Here is a 21,121-nt window from a genome sequence, read left to right as displayed (position 1 = left end):
TAATTGACGCGTCGAAATGTCTGAGGAAAACGTTCTACAAAACGAAATTGCTAGCAAAAACAGCTGTAAATACAGCCAAACTTGGTAATGCGCTAAATTAAGTATAACAAAACAGTTCATGCACTTTTACCTGCCTTTAATTTTTCAGAATCTAGTAACTTATTAGAGTGATTCAGAAAAGTGTCTCTAGTATACATGGTGAATTTTTCCCACAATTTTGACATTGACAATTCAAATAAAGATCAAATGGACTTTAAGACTTTATGTATTGGGTGATTCAAAATGATTGTGGCCGAGTATGGCAACTATGTACGAAAATTTATGTGGCAACTGTGTGGGTAGGGTAGAATTGACATTTCCTTGACAGTTCATAGTCGCGCAATTTTGTAAGTTGTCAAATCAATGTGTAATGGAATTGAAAAAATCAAATGCACGCTTATGAAATGTCATACAAATGTCAACTCTACCGCATTCACACAGTTGCCACATAAATTTTCGTACATAGTTGCCATACTTGGCCACAATCATTTTGAATCACCCAATATTGCTATGTACTATTCCGGACACGGAATCTTGGCCACAACTGACATTTAACTGACAAATATGTGTGAACTGGCTATTATTGAACATAACTCATCTTTTGATTCGATAATGCCATTTCCCTGCTTTTTTGATGTCACAAGAAAAACTTCAAAGTGATTTTTAATAATCGTCATCTATTAGTGATACTAATGATCGGTTTATAGCATTGTTTTAGAAATGTCTAAAAAATATTGGCTAGATTTCGTGTCCGGAATAGTACTATCGCGGCCACAATACTTTGGTCGTCAATGTGACATAAATGACATTCAATTGTAAAGCAAACTTTAGGATGTTTAACCTTATTTTTTGCTACTGTCAAAATTATTTTTCTTCAACAAAAACGGCCATTAAAATATTTTTAACTGTTGCATGGAGTGATGATTATTATCTTTGTTTGTTTCAAGGTGAATAATGAAAGATTAGCATAAACTCGGTTGAGTCAGAATTTGAAGTTATGCTTTGGTAAACTAATAATAACACTTCGTAATTGGCGGTAATGTGTAATGTGGCCAAAGAACAACAATATTTTTTCAATGGCAGTTCATATACGTACATATGTATTTAAAAAGATGATTTTTTTACAGTAGCGTACATATTTCTGAAGGTAATTTATCTCAAAACAAAATTAAGAACTTACATTACTTGGCATTAGAAAACTTCCTAATGTATGTTTACAGAATGTTGTGTACTCATTTGTTTGAATAACTTTAACAGAAATATTTAGTAGGTACAGTTGGTTGCAAAAAAAAACCGGGAAATTTGTCTATTAATTGTCTACTTGACAATACCTCAATCCAATAATTTCTAAAAATGTCATTGAATTTTTACCATAATTTTAACCTCTCTCTCGTATAGATATTTTCATATTTGATGTCGGAAACAAAAGACTGAGAAATGTCACAAAATTGTATTGTGAGTGTCAAATTTATCAAAGACGTTCGTGATTTCGACAGAAATGTAGCAGATTGGCAATAAGAAAGTTATTCATGGTCAAACTAGAGAAATTATTTGTAATACGTTTGATTATATGAGAATAACTTTTCCTTTTGAACCACTGAAAAAAATTAAAGAACGGGTTTTTATTTTTTCAATCTATTTAGCGAAAATTTAAATTTACCTAAACATTCCTTTTTACGGCGTTTATGAGAAATTTGACACTGACAATACAATTTTGTGACATTTCTCAGTCTTTTGTTTCCGCCATCAAATGTGAAAATACCTATAAAAGGTTTCATACTATGAAAAAATTGTAAAAATGTGTCAATTTTATTCTGACAGTTCCCGTTTTTGTTGCAACGAACTGTACTAACAGTTCAAATTTGAATGGCAGAATGTTTTTCTATGTTATCCTACGTGTTTTCTGTTGGGTTTAAATAAGGAAACTGTAAAAAAACAACGTAAGTTATCTGTTATTGCTTGTCTAAGGTCCGGTTTCTGGAAACATTTTATTTGTACAGTTAGTTAACTCTCCGATAAATACAAAAATCATGTAATATGATTGGTCGCATTCTAGCGTTTCTATAGCAACGCTTGATTTAACCGGCCGTTCCAGAAACCGGGCCTAAATCAATTAAAAATTATTCCCCAGAATCCTTGGACTTGGAATAGGTGTTCACAAGACCATACTGTATCGACTTGCGCGAATTTGAAAGAATATGTTGTATTTTAAATCTAGGTAAGAGAAGAACAACTTAAACGAGCAATCGGTAGAATAACATAATTGTTTATAGTAGTAAATTTAAAAAACATTTAGTCTGTCAAAAAAAAAATTCGTTTGGTTGGTTCATTCGTTAGTTATTTTCGTACTACCAGTTTGGTATCCGTGGTTTTTCAAATTACTCTTTTACAATGGCGGACAAAAAATTTCGTCCACAACTGTCATTTCACTCATGTATGCTGTAAAGCAGCCTTTAGGAACGAATACCCTCATTTCACATGTTGACATGCGTCAATCAAATTCAGATTGTGTCTATGTTCCTATGGATGACAGTAATAAATTTCAAATTTTAATTTGCAAACGTCAATCATAATGACAATAAAGGTTAAACTACACGCAATTTTTGTGAAATGACAGGAAAAGGGTGGACGAAATTTTTTGGCCGCATGGAAACATGGAATTTCGGGCAGCAATTTATGTCATTTAAAAAAACCCAATGTAGTCTAAGCATTATTGTCATAAATGTCACAATATGTAATTAATTTTGACTGAACAATTATGCACACTTATTTTATCGGGCGTTCAAATGAAATCCTGGGCTGAGTAGGCGTTGGAAAAATTAAACCATTTAGAACAGTGTAAAGTTTGAATTTCCAGCCGTTTCACACGAATGACATTTGTTTATATTAAATCGGGACATAATTGAACATGTTTGTTTTCAGCAAAGGGTGCCCTTAGATATTTGCTTCGAGAATAGGAATCGTCACGTTATTCTATTTTTGATGTAAAACTTTGCAAAGAAAGAAAAAAAAGAAAACATTTTTGGCTCTAAATTTTAGGTTAGCTGTCAACATGCTCCAATTAATCTACGCTTTAAAAAAGCACAACAATTTCCAACGCCTTCCCAGCCCAGGATTTCATTTGAACGCGCGATACATTTTAGTTATTGATCTCCAAAGTTTAATAAAAGACTGTTTAGTTTTCAAAAAATCACATTTAAGCACTTGCAACTTTTCAGGATTGATGAATGCAATTTGTCAAAATGTCATGTGGCAATAATATCTAGATATTAAAATGAGGTTATTATAGTATTGCCGTTATAACTTTTTATCTGCTCCGCCCACTAAAATTGACCAATCAGAATCAAAGCCAGATTCAATCTGTACAACTTTTCATCACATTTGCCACGTAAAAAAGTTAAGGTTAGAATTTTGTTGTCAAGTCCACTATTATTGTTTTAGGTTCTAAAAAATTAAATGTCATTAAGACAATTCGAATGTCAGAAATTTTTACTGTGTAATTCAGATCATGTCCCATTTGATTGGTAACTAAGAAAATGAAATTGGCGGGGCAGATAAAATGTTACGTTGTCCTTAGTATAATACGTCTAGCACCTAAAGCCTATTTCACATTTTATATCGGTCAAATTTCAAGTCTGTCCGAAATTCCGTGCTCCCAGTAGTACTAAAGCAGTTTTATTTATTATTATGTATTTACGTACATATTTACATTAATCCACTTCTTAGTTGCACTCTTTATGTAACAGTGTTTAAATCAAAACATAACCTAAATTTATTTTGTTACTGGATTTTACGTGCGTATACTCTAGGGAGAAAATTTTATAACCAAGCACAGTCAGAACAAAAATTTTACGTATTTCAAATTTAATTTTGACAGTCGAGGTTTTTTTTTTCATCCCTAGGTATATGTATTTAGTTGGTTGGATTTTGCTTTTGATTTACTGTAAAATTGATCGGCAGAAAAAATTTGGTCCATTTGGCATTTTTTTGTTCTTCTGTTAGTGAAGAAAACGATTTCACAAAATTTCACCAAGATCTTCTTAGATTAGTTTTGTTTTTTTTTTTTTTTAAATTACCTAACATTTAACTTGGGGAATCCCGGGAGCCCTTGCTCCGGAGGGCCGAGTTTTCCCATCCAACAGGTAAAAACGAAGAATAGGTAAACACAGGTAATGCAAGATAGGGTGTCACATCTGTCTGCGCCGGCTGCAAAGGCACCAGGCGTGTGGCAGGAATCTGATTGGTGGACGGCTCGTGGCCGCAGCTGTTCTGCCCCCACTATTCCCCCAATTCATACACATTTGAAGCTGTAAACCGAGAAAATTATTTCAGTCCTTCTGAAACATCGGGAGGAGTGGTGTCGCCGTCGTCTTGTTCGGTTCCGCGTCGCTAACCATTTCTTTTACTTCACCTTCTTCCATTTCTAGTCTTCGATTTTGGTGTTTGTTGTTGTGATGGAACTCGAAACGAGCAGTGACAGTGCGTAGAAAGTCTCACGTGACCGTGTAAATATCTTGATGGGGATATCTGAAAACAGAAGTTGCACTTGCAAAGACGATAAGGTCAAAGGGGACGATATCTTTTCACCTCTCAAAGGAAAAATGAAGGTCCTCAAGAAGATCAAACGACGCATGGGATTAGGTTCGTATCTTCGACTGGTACCGATTCATTTGTTAGCGATTTTGTCCGCATAAATGTTTACAAATCGGCGCTCAACATGCTTTTTAACGCGGAACACAATACTCACGGGAAACGGAAGTCGCCGCCCTTATCTTTACGACGATAATAACCGACCATTGTGACCCACGGAATTTACACGACCGACCATTTCGATCCGTGGGTTGTTCCTACAACGTATACAAGATCAGCAAAGTCGCGGTTTTACACTGTTGCAATTTTTTGATAACCAAAACACACAAGACGTAGTAACACAGAGCTCTTTGATAAAGACCCCTGTACTAAATTTCCCATTACAACCTCCCAGATGTACCCCCCAGGTGTACCTTTGATAGACGTAGTACGTTGCGTGATGTGGCAACCACTGAGACTAAAAGCGGAGAATATCTAATTAATTTTAGATTAGAACTGATATTCCACATCTTGAGATGTTGATGTTGAGAACTCGAACGAATAAATCTAAATATGAGTTTAATGATGATGATTACGAGAAGCGCGCATCGTCTTCGTTACTTTTCCCATATGAAAAATCATCTTACATAAACGGCAACGCTTATGGTGTTAATTTCACGATGTTGATAAATGAAGCTAATTCGAATATGATTGGTGGGCAATGTCCCGGAACCTCGGTGTTCTTCACCTGAAAAAAAAAAAGAAGACCCCTCGGTGTCTTCTTCAAAAAGTGAAGGTATTTAACATTCATTCGGAGCCATCGCGGAGTCTAATAAAATTAATGAATCCGAGTAGAATGCGTGTTACACAAACTTGTACGAATCCCTCGCACAGGTGATCGCGTTCAATAATTGATAGTTTCTTAAATCTCTTCTTTATAAGAGTTAGTATCGCTTGCCTGCGTCGACGTTACCTAAATGTTAACTACACGAACACGACTCTTCGGTTCCCACGGTACAGTAGCTCTCAAGACTTTCTATATCGTCGGTTATTGAGGTATCTTCAACGCTTGTGTTCCGCGTTGGCTTTGTCTGATCCAGTGGTTCATCTTCGGAAAAGAGAGAGAAAATTCGAAGACTGGTACACTCCATCGCTTGGGATAATATTGGTTTTATTTGTTTATTGTTTATTCAAGACATTAACTCTGTCGTTTAATTATTTGAAAAGACCAATCGACGATCATTTGGCCTTATTAAGAAGCGAAACACTCGAATCTTCCCATGCTGTTCGACGACCACAATTTCTAAACCCATCGATCTGCTGAATTTACCTTTGAACTGTTGACCCAGATTGTTTGGAATTTTTCGACAAACACCGAAACGAAGATGAAAGTTGCCAATTTCAATTGAGAAATCTTCGATGTGTCAACCGACGACGGTGTTGATTTCCATCCGTTTCCGTACCCTTGCACCCATCTCGACCGTTACAAAATCCACCCTCCTTTCCTTTCCACGGTCCGTTGCGTATTCATTCGTACCGTGCACAATCAAAAATTCATTCACCACTTGTTAAGCAGAAGAATCGTATCTGACCACTCCAACAAAATCTCTTCACTTTTCAAAGAAATTCGATTATTTTTAGCCCAAAGTCATGAGTCAGTATCGCTCAAGTGCGTAAATATTTTGGAATCTTCGGCTAGTTTATTTTAATGTCAATCGTTGCAATTCGGTTCGATTCCAGCGATTCGACAGGAAGCGGCGGAATTTTCGTCAGAACCGCCCCCGACATGTGTCGGCCCTTGCACGTGTCGCCGACATGCGACACGTGCTCGTTACAAATTACTACTCCGAGTCCTCGATCTTGCCTCCGAATAACTCCAAAATCAGTATTTCAGGTAACTTGGCAGGTGTACAAGTATTGATCTATTTCTGGTGCAAATATAAATTTCGTAGCACTCAATATTGATCATCGTCCAGTGTAAATTTACATCAAAGAAGTCCAACATATTTTCGCTTACTACGTGGGTAAAAGTAAACTGATGCGATGGCCTTTACGTAATTTCGTATAACTAGAATTTAATTAATCGAGAATCCTGCCGGGCAATTTTTCATCCGATTAATTGAGCATTTTATGTAACGCGGGACCATCAATAATGTTACAGGGATCGTATATTACGATATTAGGTGTATATCTCAAACCTGTTTAAATTTCGTCGATGCCTCAACTAGTGAGGACATTGTTTCCTCAATTTGTGAAACAGCGATTCGTCGTAGCTAAATTGAGGTCGACAACCTCAACATTGCAACTATTTTACAGTCTAATAAAATAGAAAACGTAACATAAAACACACAACAAATTTAACATAACCGCAACACTTGAATCATCGTTTTTAAAATTACTGTGCAGATTGTCGAGTGCAACGACACCGATTGTGACAGGTGCAGCCGCCAAATTTATCTCCAAATCTACGATCTAACGTGTGAATATTTAATGCCTCGCCTATTATCTATTAGATGAACTCGGTATGTGGTCTAGTCACTAGACTGTAATAAATAGTAAACGAATAAATGCTAGACATTTCCTTGGGGTAACGGTGGGATGGGGTCGCCTAGACGAGCTCCGTGGGGGCCAGATGCGAGCCGTCTCACGGGACTCCGCTCCAACAGCTGGCATTCCCTCAGGCCTCCAGCCTTAAGGAACGTTGTTCCCATTTTAACCACGATCACCCGATTTGGACGCAAGGTTGACGCGACGCCGCTAAACTATAAAAAGACTCCATTTATTTTTATTAAATACTTAATTCACTCGGCGATTTTACGTTTTTTCCGAGTCAACACCCAAGATTCGCCTGAGCATTATTTAAAATAAATATCATTATATGATATAAATATTTATGTTACTGGGAAATAATAAATCAAGATTCCAGCGTTGCAAGCGCATTAAAAGATGTTTTGCTTCATGTTTTATAAAACTGTTAATTTCATACTGGTGGTTCTCGATCGTTAAAAAAATACGGTGAATTGTTTGTTTCTCGTTACTAATTGAGAATACCTTACTTTCTGGGGCGTCAACTGGACTTCAAACACTCCGGGACCGTGTTTCGTGTCTACCACAAACCAAAACACAAGTTTTTACTCCAACAATTTTTATTTTTCAACATCTGTAAACAAAATTTCGATTAATAAACTAAAATGGTAACAATCTCAAGACTTCAACTGATTACGTACAAGACGGCAACCGACATCATTAAGACGCTTGTCTTTGCGGGAGATCATGCGACAAGGGAGTAAATTGGTAGTTTACTTCCGCGAGATAAAGTTAGCGCCTGAGGCGAAGTCAAGGGTGCAAACATTGTATTCCCGTGTTGGATGCAAAATGTTTTCTAACAGGGCAGGAATTAATTAATGTAAATTAAAATGTACTCATTTGACCTTACTTTTCGACGTTACCGGTACGAAACATTGAACTGAAGTTAGGTGACATCTGCCAACTGTGTCGTAATACCAACCCAAGGCAACGAATTAAATTGAAATTGTTTTAAAATGGGTAATTTTATTTTTTATATCTGTAAAAAGTACACACAAAAAATGCATAATATCGCAAAGTGATGTCACTCTTTGAATGAAGGTTATCTGTATTATTCAATTATGAAATGATACAATCCCATTAAGAAAAATTCACAGTTGATGGTGACATCACTTTATTTTAATCTTCCCAAAAGGAAATCATTTTAATCCTGTTTGTAGAAAACATAATTTAAAATCAAAAAGGATTTTAATTTGCAACACGTCTGTCAATCAGTGTTGGCGACAATTTTCCACCGAGCTTCTGACGCCATTGCTTGAGTCTTTACTAACCAAACTTTTCTAATTTTCCAAGAGACATTTCTTCAACCGAAGAAATGTCTTTACAGTTCGAGCAACCGTCCGTTCTTTTTCTCATTACAGTTTTGAACCGACTCTCGAGATTATAATCTTGTCACAATTGGCATTTTTCTCCAAACGAGCATTGCATCGCGACGACAGTAAATGCAAATATTGAACTAAAATCCGTTTTGTCCACGACTGTCTGTTTTTCCACTTGTCTCCTTTGTCGATGTACGCGTCGCAGTAGCTATCCTCCTAATTGTTACTTAAGTTGATGATGTATGCCTTGTTTCTATCCGGTTGCGTTTCCGGCCCTCACATCCTCCGGTTCTTCGGGCCGATGGAGTCGGCTATCGTGGAGACCTCGCACGCACTCTCAAATCACCGCGCCTTGTCATTACCACGATTGGCTGCCCATCCCTAACTCGCATCCACCGTAAACACTCATTTGTCCGTCTCTCGTGGAAAATCCGGCGTTCATCTCTCATCAGCGATTCGCCTCATCTCTGCATTTTTTTCACTTGATTGGTGAACCATCCTCAAGAAAAATCGCACCGACTCTTTCTCACGGCTAACAATAACGTCGACCGCCGAGTCCCGTTTCGCAAATAAAATACCGTAACTTGTACGCGAAATTGTCGTTTAGGTAATCGGTGGATTTTATGGTCAAGTTGCCGGCTCTTTGTCCCGCAGATGTCGACCGGCTTCCTGCAGGATGGGGTGCACCGGATCCACTTCCGATGCCTTCAGGTAGATTTTTTTTCGGACGTCACGGTCTTGAATCGACGGAAATTTTACTCCGGCCTTCGCGATGTCGTTCATTCAAAACCCCATTCATTCTTTCTGGTTAGCTACTGTGACGTATGGTTTTCACGGATCTCTCAACCAGAAACATCAAAATCTAAACACCGTGTTGCTCCTAATTTGGATTTGCCGGCGATGGTCAAAAGTCTGACGAAATGTCTGTCCTTCACCGTGCTGTTTTTTGCGAGTTTTTACCACAAACCCAAACGGACATTATTGTAATGATTATTATTCGGAAATTGATAATTCTAGACATCCTGCAGCGTCCTCGACGGAAATTGGATCCCCATTCCTGACCAGTATCTTATCGCTTTACATAATTAAATTGAATCGTGAGAACGCCGCTTCAAAACTCGATAAATTAATAAATACGCCGAAGCCTATAATCCGAAGCTACGGTATTGTTGTTAACACTAAATGGATACATAAATTATTAATGAGGCGACGCTTCTTCGATTTAAATAAATTCAAAATAAAAACATTAATATTAATCCGGGGTCCGACCAGATACACAAACACTCTTGCGAATGCAGCCGTCCTTCTCTCGAAATCTCGCTTTTCTGCAGCGGCGAAGCGCGATAAGGAGGTGACAGACATTACGGCGAAAATCGTCCCGTAATGCGATTAAGTTCTGCAAAAATGGGAACGGTGGCGCCTCTTGTAACGTTATCTGGTGCGTTCGAGATCAATTTCCTCCTTCACACGCACCGGAGTTGAAGAGAGAAGGTCGTTATCTCGTTTCGGATTGGTCCAGGTACAGCGTGGGAACTTCGCACCGCACAAAGAAATCGAAAGATTTATCAACCTGCCCAGTCAACACGGAAACTCCTGCTCACGTTGGCTAATGAAATACACACTACGAGTCCGGTCTGGATTAGATTCTTTCCAAGAGACCGAGTTGCGTGATGATTAAAACGTCGTTAAAAACGTCGAAATAGCTGCGGAAAAATGTGTACGTCGAGACTGGCGGGGTATTCATTATGGTCGGCAGGGTCTGAGCCCTTTGGGGACCACTTTTGTGTAGTAACGGCATGGCATGGAAATGCGAACACTTGACTGAAACCCCTCGTAATAGCATTACTCACTCGCATACATAAACATACACCCTCAACACTCGTTGCGTCATTGTGCAGATCCTCATCGTCGAGGGAATTGATAGATTGAGTCGTCCGCGCCAGCAAACGTAATCGCGAGGGTGATATTCTCGGTTTCTGGGCAAGAACGAACAAAGGTAATTTGATACGGTCTTCCGGCCCTCCGGATCTAGGCTCCGTGGTCTTGCGCACGTGTCTTATGTAAACGCTTCCGGTACACACCGGATGAAGATTTTCCTACACTTCTATCGAAACTGATGGCATTGTTGTGTTCGCACAGAATAATACACAAATTTACATATTGTACAAGAACGTAACCGTAATGTGTGAAAGTGTGCAAACCGTTAGTCGAGAGAATTTTTTTGAAATGCGCAAAAAGAAATTTTTTCGGCGACGTTATTGTCTTCGGCTGTTGACAAACCGGAAACTCGGGGCGTAAACCCCTCGAAGACAGATGCGTTCTTCCCCTACGGACGCCATATTGCAGATACACCTCGACACCTGGATCAAGCTCGGGCACTTAACAATTCTCTATTTCTGGCGAATTCAGATGGTTCGCACATGGTGTGTCTGTCTCTGAATGGGGATTTCTTTGTTGCAGCTTCGAGATCGGGGTCGAACGGAGGCGGAACAAATAATCTGCCCCCGCTGCTTTTCCACAATGTCCACGGGGAAAACATCAGGATTTCCCGAGATGGAACCATCGCGAGACGAGTGGAGAGCTTCTGCAAAGGAATCGCTTTCAGCTCGCGACCAGTTAAAATCAATGAAAAAGTAAGTGTAAAAGAAGTAACAACAAGTGTGGGAATTTTATTGAGTAAAATGACCGTGACAGCTTCATTGTGATGTTTTTTCCAGATTTGCATCAAATTCTTGGAGATTTCGAACAACTGGAGCGGGGTCATCCGTTTCGGTTTCACCTTCAACGACCCCAGTAGCTTGCGTTACGGCCTCCCCAAATACGCCTGTCCGGACCTGACCAACAAACCGGGCTACTGGGCGAAAGCCCTCCCTGAGCGCTTCTGCAGCCAAAACACGGTTTTATTCTATTACGTCACTTCGACCGGTGACGTCCACTTCGGAATCAACGGCGAAGAAAAAGGAATCTTCTTCAGCGGTGTCGAAACGAGGGGTCCTCTCTGGGCCCTGATAGATGTTTACGGAAACTCCACCGCGATCGAATTCGTCGACATTCGCCACCAGTTGAACAACTCTCGGCGCAACATAGCGTCGAACAGCTGTGACAATCCTCCCGAAGAGGTGGACAGGATCATTTATCGCATGGACCAGATACATATCCAGCAGAGGGATAACGAAGAGATGTCTCTGCCGCTCCTGAGATATCAATCCCCTCAACTCAACTTCAGCTCGATGATGCTGCACAGGACCAGGGGACGAAACGTCAGATTCGGCAGCTCCAGAAACAACGCCTATCGAACGGACACCGAGTTCTGCCAAGGCTACGTCTTCACGGCGAGGCCTCTCCAGTTGGGCGAAAGAGTGGTGGTCCAGATCCTCGCCACCGAGCCCATGTTCCAGGGTTGTCTGGGTCTGGGGTTGACTTCTTGCGACCCGGGGACTCTGCAATCGGGCGACCTTCCCGACGACTCCAACTTTTTGTTGGACAGGCCAGAATACTGGGTCCTCAGCAGAGACTTCGCGAGGAACTTGAACAAAGGCGACGAGATCAGCTTCTCCATATCGCCCAGCGGGGAGGTGCAGATCAGCCGGAACGGCGACAACCCGCTGGTGGTGATCCACGTCGACCAGTCGCTCAGACTGTGGGCCTTCTTCGACATCTACGGGTCCACGCAACGGATCCGGGTGATGAGCTGCCCGGCTCCGACCTCTCCGGTCAGGAGTTTCGAGAGGAGGATCATCTCGCCGTCGGCGACTGAGTCGATGAACAGCATCAACAGCCAGTCGGAAATCCGCCGGAATTCGGTACTACAGTCGAACTCGAGGTTGTGCTGCGTGGCTCCGGCGGACATCCAAGTGCAACCGGCCACGAACGGCGGGGCGGTGCTCTCGGTCATTCTGCCCCCGGCTCACGCCAACTTCATCAGCCAGCAGACTCAGACCGTGCACGTCAACCACCAGAATTCGCTCCAGAACGGGCATCCTAGTCAACATGCTGTCAGCTACGTCGGACAGGCGATTCCGCTGTCGCCGGTGACCAACACTGTGGTGGCCCCGGTGCAGGTCACGTCGAATCTGCCTCCCACGGGGACGATGATTTCCACCTGCAGCAGTACTTACGTGGAGGTAGGCACAAATAACAATCAATAGTAGACAAGTTAGGTATCGTTCTAAAGCTCTCGACTTGAAGTTGCACCTTTTCGGGGTTCCACCCCTCCCCCACTTCCATTTCGGAAGTTACGGATCATCATCACTCACGACTTAACCTTAAAATCGGAAATGTCAATGTCAATTCTAAACGTCAAGTCAAATGTCTAAGAAATGTCAAATATTGTGAACATCTAATTCTCTTTTTGAAATTCATTTGTGTCCCCTTTTAGTGACGCGGTGATTAATAATAAACATTTGTTCTGTTTCAGCCCATATCTGACTCGAGTTCGTACTCGACGCCGCTGGGATGGGCCGAACAGAACGGTGCCACGGTGGGCACCGGCACCGAATGCACGATATGCTACGAGAATTCTATCGACGCCGTCCTGTATATGTGCGGACACATGTGTATGTGCTACGAATGCGCGTTGCAACAATGGCGGGGCAAAGGCGGAGGACACTGTCCCCTCTGCAGGGCCGTGATCAGGGACGTTATCCGTACCTACAAATCTTAGAGCCTTGTCCACCTGGTTTTAGTATTATTAGAATGAATGAGTTTACGTAGCCGCTCGCGGACCGAGAGAATTGTATATTTTCGTCGTTTCCTGACTACAGGTGTAGTTCGTTCAGAGTTACTAAACGAAACCTAAGTTATTATAAGTGCTTCCATTTAAAACCAACTGCCTAAAACCAGAGTTTTAAATACGTGCGGATAGTAAGACTGAATCTCGTTGATTGGTGGAATACTATTTAATATATTTGTCCTGTCCATTTGTTGATGTGTTTATACGTTTAGTTGTTTTATTATCACTTTATGGCTATTATTTTAGTTAATAAGACCAAAGAAAGCAGTAAATTAGTCACAACTGCTGGATCATTACTTTGTAGGTTCACTGATAACCTGAATGTAGTCAGCTGCCCGTGCAGTTTAAACCTATTTATTTATTTTATGTAATGCGAAATTAATCTTATTTATAGTAGCCCCACAAATTACTAAACTTTATCAGAGATTTATTTAAATTCAAAATTTCATTCTCATTACCCCCAACCCCCCACGACTTGTTTCTATAATTGTTGAATTATTTTTTGGGATCGTAGCTGTACAAGAAGTGATCAACATTCCTATGAAAATCTCGAAAAACACTTCACTGGCCAGTTCTTGTGTTTAAATCAGACATTCTTAAGTGACTCCATTATTTTGGAACTGTTAATCCTCATTATTAGAGCATTTGTCGACATGGCTTGACAGTTTTGAAAATGGATCAGAACTTTTGTATAATAGTATTTCTAGTCATAAGAATGTACTGACTTAGTTCAACATGTTAGTTCAATTATTATATTATTATTCTTGAATAAAATGTTATCTATTACTAATTTTAAATCGTGTTTATTCTTTTACACCCAATACAAATAATTCACTTAAAAAAAGTTATCGATCCACGTCGCCGAAGACCACATCCAGAGTGGCTGAAAATCCTAAATTCGTAAAACTTAACGTGAAACGGACGGTCTCACCAAGAATCGCCACGATATCGGATAAAAAGTGATTTTTTCCCATCATCGGTATCCCTGATAGATGGATAAAACTCGGAGTTCTGATTTTACATCGGTAAACAACTGAACTACCGTCAGAAACTAAATAAACGCCAAATTCGCCTTTGGGATGCTCTATGGCCGTATAAGTGGAACCTGGAGGAACTTGAAACCCTTGGCTGAAGTACTTGAAATGATGTATAACCGCCTCCATGGAATTCTAACAAAACGAATTATCACCATCTGAAGAATGTTTCTAAAAAAATACCTTCATTTCTCTTCTGTTGGGAGGTGAGACTTTGTGATCATCCACTTTGACCTCTCCCGGGGGCATTTTATTAATGACCTGGTCGACCAAACGTATGGACTGGCGAATTTCCTCCAGTCTCAGCACATATCTAAAGAAAATGTATTAAACCTGTCGGCACGCGCGTTCTACGAAACCTGTCGTAAACATCTCCGTGAGTACCGACAGGAACGTCGAAATCCAGTTCGTCGTACACTTCGTACGGTTGAGTTTTCCGCAGGTCCCATTTTATCCCCGAAGCTCTGAGCATCGGACCTCTGCAAAATCCCAATTGTATTCAATGATTTTTTATCGTTGTACTCGTACGAAAAACCGCGATTGAGTGCTTCTTCAGCTGAGACGCACCCCATTCCTTGAGCCCTCTCTTTAAAGATCCGATTACCGGTGACCAAATCTTCCACTTCGTCCACTCTTTCGCTAAATTTGGACACGAGATCGTGTATGTCGTGGAGAAGACCGATCGGAATGTCCTGCAACAACGCCACATCCACAACAATCCCAAATTTGAATCGCTCAGACCTGGTTCACGCCCCCGATTCGGATGTAATTGGCGTGCATTCGCGCCCCGCACGCCCTCTCGCAGATCTCGTACAGTTTCTCCCTTTCTTCGAACAACCAAAACAACGGAGTTATTCCTCCCACGTCTAGGATTAGGAAAGACGTGGCCGCCATGTGGTTCATCAGGCGAGTCAATTCGTCGAAGAGAACCCTCAAAAATTTCGCCCTTCTTGGAATGTCGATGTTGAGTAATTTCTCTACTGCCAAGCAGAAGGCGTGTTCGCTGGCTATCGGGGAGATGTAATCCAGGCGATCAAAATAGGGAAGGGCTTGACTGTAAGTCTTGTATTCGATCAGTTTTTCGGAGCCGCGGTGGAGGAGACCGATATGGGGGTTCAAATTCCGCACAAGCTACAAGTGGAGCGTTCGAACGAAGTCGTCAAGTTTGGTACCTACTTACTTCGCCGTCAAGTTCTGTTATCATTCGGAGACAACCGTGAGCTGCTGGGTGACAAGGACCGAAATTTATCACCATGTTTGTAATTTTTCTTTCTTCTGGAGGGAGTTCTTTGGCGTTGTACGGACGTCTTTTCAGTTTAGAGGTGAAGTTGTCGGGGTACATCACGACACCCTGGAACTGATCCATCCATTTTGCGTCAGGGTACCACGTTTTGTGCCCTCTAATGTAGACATTCTTCAGTTTCGAAACCACTCTTCTCAAAATAGTGATGTGCGCCATTGTTTCCAAAATTAAACTGTCAAAAATGCAACGCCGACTTGTTAAACAAGAAATAATACTTTCGGCCAGTAAAGGGTGGTTTACGCAACTGCATGATTTGACATTTACACAGTTGCTGCATGTCATTAAGATAATTACTATAGAAATGACTAAAAATATTTCTTTTAGACTTTGTTATTCAAACACCAACAAGATTATTATGTTTTATTGTTTCACAAATAAATAAGCGTACAGAAATGTGTCAAACATCTAGGACATACTGCCGAATATACCCCACGGTACTCTCCACATTTGAAGGTTTCCATTTTCGGTCCCAACTGCCACAATATTGCTCCTGGAAATAAACAAATACAGTACTATCATCAGAACAGCCAAAAGAACAATACTTTGACTTGTTTATCTGCATCTGTGTCTGCACTTGTACTTTAACCTTATCTTTGGTAGTATTTTCGATGACTCTTCCTTCAACAAGTTGAAAAATCTCGATGGTTCCACTTTTACCGCAACCACAAATGAGTTTTTCTTCGTACGGTACCCAAACGACGCAGTTTAGGGCTTGTTTCACAAAAATCACTTGAGCTGGTTCCTCCTAGAAACGCTTTTCTTTAAGAGAAAAACAAAACAATTCTATTACTTGTCCAATCATGTAGATTCGAATTTCCAAGTCCGACCCGCTGGTCATAAACATATCCTTCCTGTTCGGGGAAAAACTCACCGAATTCACTTCGCCTTTGTGTGGTTCGTAATATTTAAAAACGGAATCGAGAAGAGGTGCTTCTGCTGTACCACCTGTTTAAACATTTACTGATTGCCATAACCTTGAGCAGAAAGCACAAACTGACCTGGTAACTTTCTGGTACCGAGCAGAGAACACTGCACTACCAATCCACCCTCAGCACCAACCACAAACATTTCCTGAGCGTGCGTGGAGAAGTCGAAACAAGTGACTCCTCTGACGACTTTTTTGATAGTTTCTTCAGGCGAATTTTCGTTTTGTTTGGGCAACAAGCGTGAGCGAATTTGGTGCCTGTAGGGATAATAAATAAAAAAAAAAAGTTCTTCCAGAATGGGCCCCGTTTTGTTGTCACTTTCGTGACCCTAACATTGCCTGTGCTATGACCAACAATACAAGCCTACGGTTTTACAGATAACCTTTCCTAGAACCGCGTAGCCTGTATCTGACTGAGAAAACTCAGCGGTACTTTCTACCACAGATCCGGGGACCTTCCACAGGGTTGTTGGGAGTTATGAAAACTCTGTACGTTACCCCGTCGATTAGGCTTGGAAGAACCGAAGTACGTTGTTACCCTATTACTATATATACGTACAGTCAAACGTTACGCGTTAGTGAGATGTAACACCTTCAAAAATTCTTTCCCTATTTTGAATATTTTTTTGTACAGATTAAAATTATTTAATGATTACATAAATAAAAATGCGATAATGCACACATTACGTATTAATTTTTAAAGTTTGATTTTTAAATGGCGGGAAATTTGAAACTACAAAACCAACCTCTCTTTTATAATTAAAGTTGAGTCATTATGGTTAAAATTCCATAAAGATAAAAGTCCATCTAGACTTGAAGACGCCAACAGAAGGTTTTTCGCCGAATTAATGTCAGCAACCCAAGACAATTGTGTTATACCATCACCAAGACCATCAACAGATGCTATAATTTGTTCTTCTTCCTTTTGAATGTTCCAAATGATGATACCTCCTGTACTCAATCAGTTTTGTTTATAATTATCTGAATATTTTGAGTGCCTACCAGAAAATAATCCTGCTACTATAATAGCAGGCAGCAGTGAATGAAATTGAAGGTCTGTGACGCAAGATTCTGTTGTTAACTTGAATCTAGGAGTTTCTGGTAGATTGTCATCACGGTCTAAAGTGTAGAATAATACTAGGCCTTCATGGTAACACCAAGAGTTATGTTTGTAAGTGCAAGCAATAGCAACTGTGTTATTGGTGGAATTCCATGACAAAGCTGAGACATTAGAACCCTAAAAATAAAAAAAATCCTTGATATTACTTTTTTTGATTAAATTACTCGATAAATAATTTACAATAGTTCCATCTTTCATTTGAGATGATACACTGACTGTTTGCACAAGTTTGCAATTAGCATCTGAAGAATCTGTTGACACTTTATATCCCTTGAAAGCTTTTGAATTAGAGATGTCATCCAACTCTTTTTTCACACTAGGATAAATTCTTTTAAGCCATTCAGCTAACTTCTCTTCATCTACCTCACAGCTTGTGGTAGCCTTTTGCTCAACTTCAGTTTGTACCTGAATTAATTTTGGCATTTGTGGAAATGGGAAACTTGTAATCTTACCTCCATATCTTTTTTCTCTGAAGTGGTGGTCTCCATTTCAGTCTTGGAATAATTCGAAGTCTGTGTAGACCCGACTGAAGATACCCTACAAAAAAAACAGTGAAAATCCAAACCTTGACAAGTGGGTGTGATAGATACTTCTTGACTTTCCAACGAGATTCGAAACCGACGCATTCATTATGTTTGACAGTGAACATATTTTCAAGCAAAAATAAATAATCGATAAGGGGGCTCACCTCAGTGTTTTGAATTTTCGCCCTGTTACTCGGCAACTATCTGTCATCTGCAGTTACCAACCCACAAAACTAAAAAAACATAAGTCAGAAACTATTTTGTACAGCGAAGATGCAAGTGTTAAAAATAATATTAATTTCGTTTACTTGCAGATAATATTTAAAATCTGTTAGTGAAAGTTTAACGCAAGTCTGACCGATTCAAGATAATTAACAATATTGTACCGTTGGTACTTTTGCGAAGTGACAGCTACAACCTAAGTGTTGTGTGGTTATGTCAGTTGTTTACATTTCATAAACTGGAAACATTTCAAAAATGGGGCCGAGTCTCACCGAAAATGACAGAAAATACGTTTGTGTCAACTGCGGTAAAGAAGTGAAAAGCCTCTTTAAGAAGTACAGTGCGAGCGTGTTAAAATTAACCGACTGCGTAAATATAAAAATATTTGCAAATTATCCCAAACTAAAAGCCCAATCTTTCATCAGGAAAATTGTCACAGTGTCGCCGATAAATACGTAGAATATGATGTAGTTATAATAATTATTGATCTAGTTCTCCTTCAAAAAGTAGCCTACCGGCACATTCTGTTTAACGTGGATTTTAAGGTGAGAAATTTTCGTTTTTTCATTTGTTGATGAACCAGTTTATTGTAGAATTTTTGGAAACTGTCTGTGATAATTTTGCTTATGGAGGCTTACTCGGAATTAATGCGCAGTTCTTCAGAACAGCATGCAAAAAATTCAGATGATAAGCCCTTTTTAAATGAATTCGAGGAGATGGCTGATTTCCTGTTTTACAAACTTAGCCTGAGTGTTGCCCTGAGTATTAACCCAAATCAGTATTTATCACCTATTTAATAATTAATTTCCAGAAACAACGTGCTTTATCGTTGTTTTGTACTTTTTGACGCAAGTTTATTGCAAAATGTTGAAAAAAAATCCAATTGATTTCATAACAGTTTGGAAATCACTGACCATCTCCAGTTTTGGTTTGTTTCTCCTTTTGCCATCTCTAATTTGGGACACCAGTATCCAAGAAGTGCACCTTTGTGTGGTCTCATTGTATACAACCTTGTCCCAACTTCTTGCTTATACAGGTATAGAACTCCACCTATAAAATTTTTTGAAAAAAAAAAAACACTTCTTTCAGCCATGTGTGACTGCCCTAAACTGTGGAGTATTGTAGCCATATTTTGTGCGTACTACTGCAAGACTTTCTGTTTAGACTTTTTTGATATGCTTCTCCTCATGTTAAAAAATATTTAATAAAACTGATTTTCAACCAAGATCCCATGTGTCATTTTTTTTAATCAAACGTCAACAATGGCAAAGGATAACATCAATCCACCCTTTGCCAACGGTTTTTGGATTTGGGACGACAACATTAACGGTCTCGCCTTCATTAGGTACATCTTAAGCGATTTTAAAAAATCAATCCATAATTTTTCTTAGTCGCGATGTGAAAGAAGTGACCCCCGGTTTGCCTCTTGTCGGAGCGGGGGCCCAACCTGCCAAGAAAGACGGAACGATCAGGTTTAAAGACACCATTGACAATCTGGGCATGGTCTGAGTCGAAAACAATCTGAGATGTTTCACTAAAGCGAAAAATTTAGGCTCAATTCCGGCGACTTTACCAACGCCGGATCAAACCGAACGAGCCACAGATCGTGACGATCCAGGACATCAAAGACGTTGCACTTTTCACGGCCGACCGACACGACCTGACTCCCGAATTCGTAGAATTCATGCACACGAGACGGATGGACGAGTTTTTGAGGACCTTGATCGTCTATTTCCAGTTCTACTTTCAGGTGTGGGACAACTTGATGTTGAGGCGTGAAGAAGCCAAGAGAAAGTTGCGCCAACCCATCGTCACCGTTTTGGAAAACATAGTCCGCGACAATTTGGCGGACTTGCGAAGTATGGTTGCCAGAAATTACGGCTACATTCTCATGGGCGTCGAAGATACTTTCAAATACTACCACATGGGCAACCGCAACAATGTTTCGCTCTCCGATAAAGACAGACATCTGCACGAGTGTCTGCTGAGTATAGCGGCGAAGATAATTTGGATCGCTCTGTTACGAAAAAATTTCACCCTGATAGGTACCACAAGGACACGTTTTTCATTTCCATCACTTGAAAATTTGCAGAAATCGAACTGAACAGAATGTTCAGGACGGAAATATTCAACATTATGAGTCGCCTCCGCCAGTCTGCTTTTCACACAAACGCCGAAGAAAATCGAGTTTTGTTGGGAAAAGCGTACAAACAGGAGAGAAAACTGAAGCATCGATCTCCAGCAGTCCAAGAACTGATTTTTGACAACCACAGTTATAAAATGCTCGCGATCGGGCAGCTACGAGTGGAACCGTAAGTGTTCTCACTCGTTTCTTCTCATTACCATTTATTTTATCAGAGTCGAAGAGAGAATCGCGTACTTGGAAGCTGCGTACACGGCCCCAGAAGAAATACTTTTCGATATTCAACTGGGCGTGGGGATATTGGGGCTTTCCAAAGACTACTTGAACCCGATTTTGATGCCCAAAGAAGGGATGGGTAAGCGGATACACATCCCTCCGTTCAAAATGCCTGAGATGAAAACAGCTCCGTAAGCATTGTCGTTTGCAAGCGTCAACTTTTTTTAAATGGTAATGACAGCGGTGTGCTCGTGTGCAAAACTCTACCAGAAACACCTCCAAAGTACACCGAAACGCAACAAGCCAGACAGGCGCGGAGGACGCAGTGTAAGAGGTGGCGCAGCTACGCCGGCGGAGCCACAATCAAAGATGAGATTACGAGTGCTAAC

The 21,121-nt window shown here is 40.4% G+C and overlaps 4 protein-coding genes and 1 long non-coding RNA gene across 8 annotated transcripts in view; 3 read left to right on the top strand and 2 right to left on the bottom strand.

Moving 5' to 3' along the window:
* neur (E3 ubiquitin-protein ligase neur) overlaps positions 1 to 14,042 on the top strand; it is a 29,526-nt gene extending 15,484 nt beyond the window's left edge. The window contains exons 1-4 of one of the 2 annotated variants that reach the window (XM_069053024.1): positions 4,544 to 4,680; positions 10,974 to 11,146; positions 11,231 to 12,637; positions 12,931 to 14,042. In XM_069053024.1, the coding sequence (XP_068909125.1) occupies positions 4,557 to 4,680; positions 10,974 to 11,146; positions 11,231 to 12,637; positions 12,931 to 13,176 (1,950 nt within the window). In that variant the 5' untranslated portion in view covers positions 4,544 to 4,556 and the 3' untranslated portion in view covers positions 13,177 to 14,042. Of the gene's footprint in view, positions 1 to 4,543; positions 4,681 to 10,973; positions 11,147 to 11,230; positions 12,638 to 12,930 lie in introns of those variants that run through there. The other variant, XM_069053026.1, reaches the window with a different exon arrangement.
* Positions 1,846 to 8,110, bottom strand: LOC138134661 (uncharacterized). 2 transcript variants are annotated; one of them, XR_011160785.1, is made up of 4 exons: positions 8,045 to 8,110; positions 7,665 to 7,990; positions 4,116 to 4,566; positions 1,846 to 1,964 (listed from the first exon to the last, which is right to left on the bottom strand). It is a non-coding gene; the product is annotated as an uncharacterized lncRNA (long non-coding RNA). The 2 variants fall into 2 exon arrangements; XR_011160784.1 differs by lacking the exon at positions 1,846 to 1,964 and having other exon boundaries at positions 4,452 to 4,566; positions 7,665 to 7,768; positions 7,836 to 7,990.
* On the bottom strand, positions 14,033 to 18,358 carry LOC138134641 (NADH-ubiquinone oxidoreductase 49 kDa subunit-like). Of its 2 annotated transcripts, XM_069053022.1 has the most exons (12): positions 18,218 to 18,358; positions 18,080 to 18,164; positions 17,808 to 18,032; positions 17,510 to 17,744; positions 17,254 to 17,458; positions 15,460 to 15,754; positions 15,021 to 15,410; positions 14,808 to 14,971; positions 14,639 to 14,758; positions 14,463 to 14,592; positions 14,177 to 14,414; positions 14,033 to 14,128 (listed from the first exon to the last, which is right to left on the bottom strand). In XM_069053022.1, exons 1-12 carry the CDS (start codon positions 18,274 to 18,276, stop codon positions 14,091 to 14,093), a joined length of 2,184 nt encoding a protein of 727 aa, XP_068909123.1. In that variant the 5' UTR covers positions 18,277 to 18,358; the 3' UTR covers positions 14,033 to 14,090. The 2 variants fall into 2 exon arrangements, with proteins under 2 accessions (XP_068909123.1, XP_068909122.1); XM_069053021.1 differs by having other exon boundaries at positions 14,033 to 14,414.
* Positions 18,359 to 18,602: 244 nt separating this feature from the next.
* Arv1 (ACAT-related protein required for viability 1) lies at positions 18,603 to 19,600 on the top strand. Its single transcript, XM_069053046.1, has 5 exons — positions 18,603 to 18,742; positions 18,799 to 18,918; positions 18,967 to 19,135; positions 19,185 to 19,409; positions 19,463 to 19,600. The coding sequence occupies exons 1-5, from the start codon at positions 18,629 to 18,631 to the stop codon at positions 19,576 to 19,578; spliced, it is 744 nt and encodes a 247-aa protein (XP_068909147.1). The 5' UTR covers positions 18,603 to 18,628; the 3' UTR covers positions 19,579 to 19,600.
* Positions 19,601 to 19,618: 18 nt separating this feature from the next.
* Positions 19,619 to 21,115, top strand: LOC138134653 (protein phosphatase 1 regulatory subunit 36-like). The gene is made up of 5 exons (XM_069053045.1): positions 19,619 to 19,718; positions 19,765 to 19,876; positions 19,926 to 20,418; positions 20,466 to 20,685; positions 20,732 to 21,115. The coding sequence occupies exons 1-5, from the start codon at positions 19,636 to 19,638 to the stop codon at positions 20,925 to 20,927; spliced, it is 1,104 nt and encodes a 367-aa protein (XP_068909146.1). The 5' UTR covers positions 19,619 to 19,635; the 3' UTR covers positions 20,928 to 21,115.
* The last annotated feature ends 6 nt before the right edge of the window (positions 21,116 to 21,121 follow it).

Source organism: Tenebrio molitor, chromosome 7, assembly GCF_963966145.1.
Source record: "Tenebrio molitor chromosome 7, icTenMoli1.1, whole genome shotgun sequence".
Lineage (NCBI taxonomy): Eukaryota > Metazoa > Arthropoda > Insecta > Coleoptera > Tenebrionidae > Tenebrio > Tenebrio molitor.
Note: the sequence above shows the minus strand (reverse complement) of the source record. Positions and strands in the feature narration are given on the sequence as shown.